At 39.5% G+C, this 2,500-nt stretch overlaps 1 protein-coding gene across 1 annotated transcript in view; it reads left to right on the forward strand.

Annotated features, from left to right (window-relative positions):
- Nucleotides 1–2,500, forward strand: part of LOC134443321 (neurexin-1a-like) — a 438,835-nt gene that overhangs the window by 432,291 nt on the left and 4,044 nt on the right. The window contains exon 15 of the mRNA XM_063193171.1: nt 2,044–2,133. Within this exon, the coding sequence (XP_063049241.1) occupies nt 2,044–2,133 (90 nt within the window). The remainder of the gene's footprint in view (nt 1–2,043; nt 2,134–2,500) is intronic.

Consider the following 2,500-nt stretch of genomic DNA (forward strand, 5'->3'; position numbering starts at 1 on the left):
TGTGTGTGTGTGTGTGTGTGTGTGTGTGTGTGCGCGCGGGTGAAGTGTCACTCAGAGTCCAGTTCACTGGCTTCTCTTTGTTTTCGGATTGGACTGTATTTTTGTGTGTGTGTGTGTGTGTGTGTGTGTGTGTGCGTGTGTGTGCGTGTGCGGGTAGAGATTGGTCTCTGGGTAGCTGCATTTTCCTTTTTATTTTCTTTCCTTTTCTGTCTTTTCTTTTTGTTTGGCTCTAAGCTGACAGACCTGACCTGGGTAGCCAATCAGCTTTGGCAGAAGACACACGCCATATTGTTTTCTATGTAACTGGCAGAAGACACACGCCATATTGTTTTCTATGTAACTGGCAGCCGCCATATTGTTCTCTATGTAACTGGCAGCCGCCATATTGTTTTCTATGTAACTGGCAGCCGCCATATTGTTTTCTATGTAACTGGCAGCCGCCATATTGTTTTCTATGTAACTGGCAGCCGCCATATTGTTTTCTATGTAACTGGCAGCCGCCATATTGTCCCCCATGTAACCCGCAGTCTTTATTGACAGCAGGACTGGACTGGCCATCTGGCATAGCGGGCTTTTCCATAGCGGGCATTTCCATAGCGGGCATTTCCATGAGGGTGCATGGCCAGGGCCGGATTAAGATGGCCTGGAGCCACTAGGCTACAGGTTGCTGCGGGACCCCCCAGAAGGCAAATTTCGCAAAAAAAGGTACTTAGACAGTGTCATAATTATAAGCTAGAAATTCAGGATGACATTTCTACCAATTGTACTCAACACAAAGGATGATTTTTTCAAGATTGCAAATTCTGCTATTTTTGCACTTTTGGGAAATCAGGGGCCCCCTGGCAGGTGGGGGCCCCCTGGCAGGCTCCAGCCATATCTATCCTGTGCACTAATCCGTCCCAATTATCAGGGGGTCTTTTAAGCCCAAAGTGGGGTTCTCCTCCAGATTCGCAGACAATACCACAGCAGTCCAGTACAAATCCATTACCTTTCAACTCACCCCAGGTGCTCCTCAAGAAACAAACATTATTTGTCTGCTCCTCGCTGATTCTGAAAGCTAAGAGATGTGGGGATATGAAAGGAGAGATCGTCTGAAAGGCTCTTTCATGTTACTGGAGGGGTGTAGACAGGACTCTCTAAATTTGTCTGATAGGATTAAAGCTTCCTCTGTTATCCACCCCAGATGAGAAGGGCTGCTTAGTGTGTGTGTGTGTGTGTTAGTGTGAGAAGGAGTGGGGCTGCTTAGTTAGGGAGGTGACCGTGTCTGTGTGTTAGCTAACCGTGCTCTTTTAAACACATGCGTTTGCCAAAGCCTTCCACAGTTGTGTGTCTCTCGAAAGGGTTTTTTATTTTTCTGTTTTGTAATGTTGTATGTCTTATACCTGTTCCTGTTGCAGCTGCCTAACCTTCTTCCATTTCTTATGTCCTGAATGAACCTGCGTTTCTTCAAGTGTCCTCATCTGTGTACTTGCTGTTTTTACCTTGACTTGTTAATTAGTGTGTTTTTAAATTGAAATGAGAGTCATGTGTGGCTCAGAAGGTCTTTTGTTTTGGCTCTAAATTCATAATTGGGAGCAAAAAGGTTGAATGTATTTGACTAATAATAAATAACAGAGTGTTCCAGCTGAGATACAGTTTGTATAACTAGATTAAAATTTCCAGAAAGTAAAAAAAAAAGAAAATGGGAAAACAGATGAGACAATTATTTTTAATTGGAACATGTTTTGGTAAAGCTTCATGTCATGGGTATGCTTTTAAATCTGTGGTTTGGATTGCTCTTTTAACTTAATATTAATCTAGATGTAAACCCTGCCTAATAATTTATAATTAACGTAGCAATAATTTGTTTGATAAAATAAAATAAAATGTATTGAGTTTTGGTCAGTTGCAGATGTTGCAGGTAGCGTTGTTTATAAATATCTATAAAAGTTTCCCAAACGATCAATTGTGTAATCAGTTGTTACAGCTCAAGCTTTAAGTATTAACGTTTAACCTTTGACCTTCCAGATTTTAACCAATGAAATGTCTCTTTAAACTTTAAAGGCAACATTGATAACGAACGCCTGGCGATCGCTAGACAGCGAATCCCATATCGACTTGGTCGAGTAGTTGACGATTGGCTACTCGACAAAGGTAAAACATTGATTAAAACTTTAAATAAATTAAATAATTTGAACACAACAAAGTAATACTTTTTGTAACACTATTAAACGATTAAGTCGAAATAAATGTTCAGTAAACCCCATTAAAATAAATCGATATAAAATGAAAATAAAGAAGCTTGTAGTAGCTTGACATTTTGCATAATAATGTATTGAACTGTTTAATAATTTTATTCTTGTTAACTTCAGGTTAAAGGGACTGTAAATATCAGCATAACTCAGTCAGTAATATTACTGTAATCCGATTAAATTATCTATAAATTACATATAGCCTTTTGTGCATCTGTCTTAAACATTTAAATGTTCAGGATAAAAGTAAATTAGTAGACAGAGATGAT

This window comes from Engraulis encrasicolus, unplaced genomic scaffold (assembly GCF_034702125.1).
Source record: "Engraulis encrasicolus isolate BLACKSEA-1 unplaced genomic scaffold, IST_EnEncr_1.0 scaffold_30_np1212, whole genome shotgun sequence".
Lineage (NCBI taxonomy): Eukaryota > Metazoa > Chordata > Actinopteri > Clupeiformes > Engraulidae > Engraulis > Engraulis encrasicolus.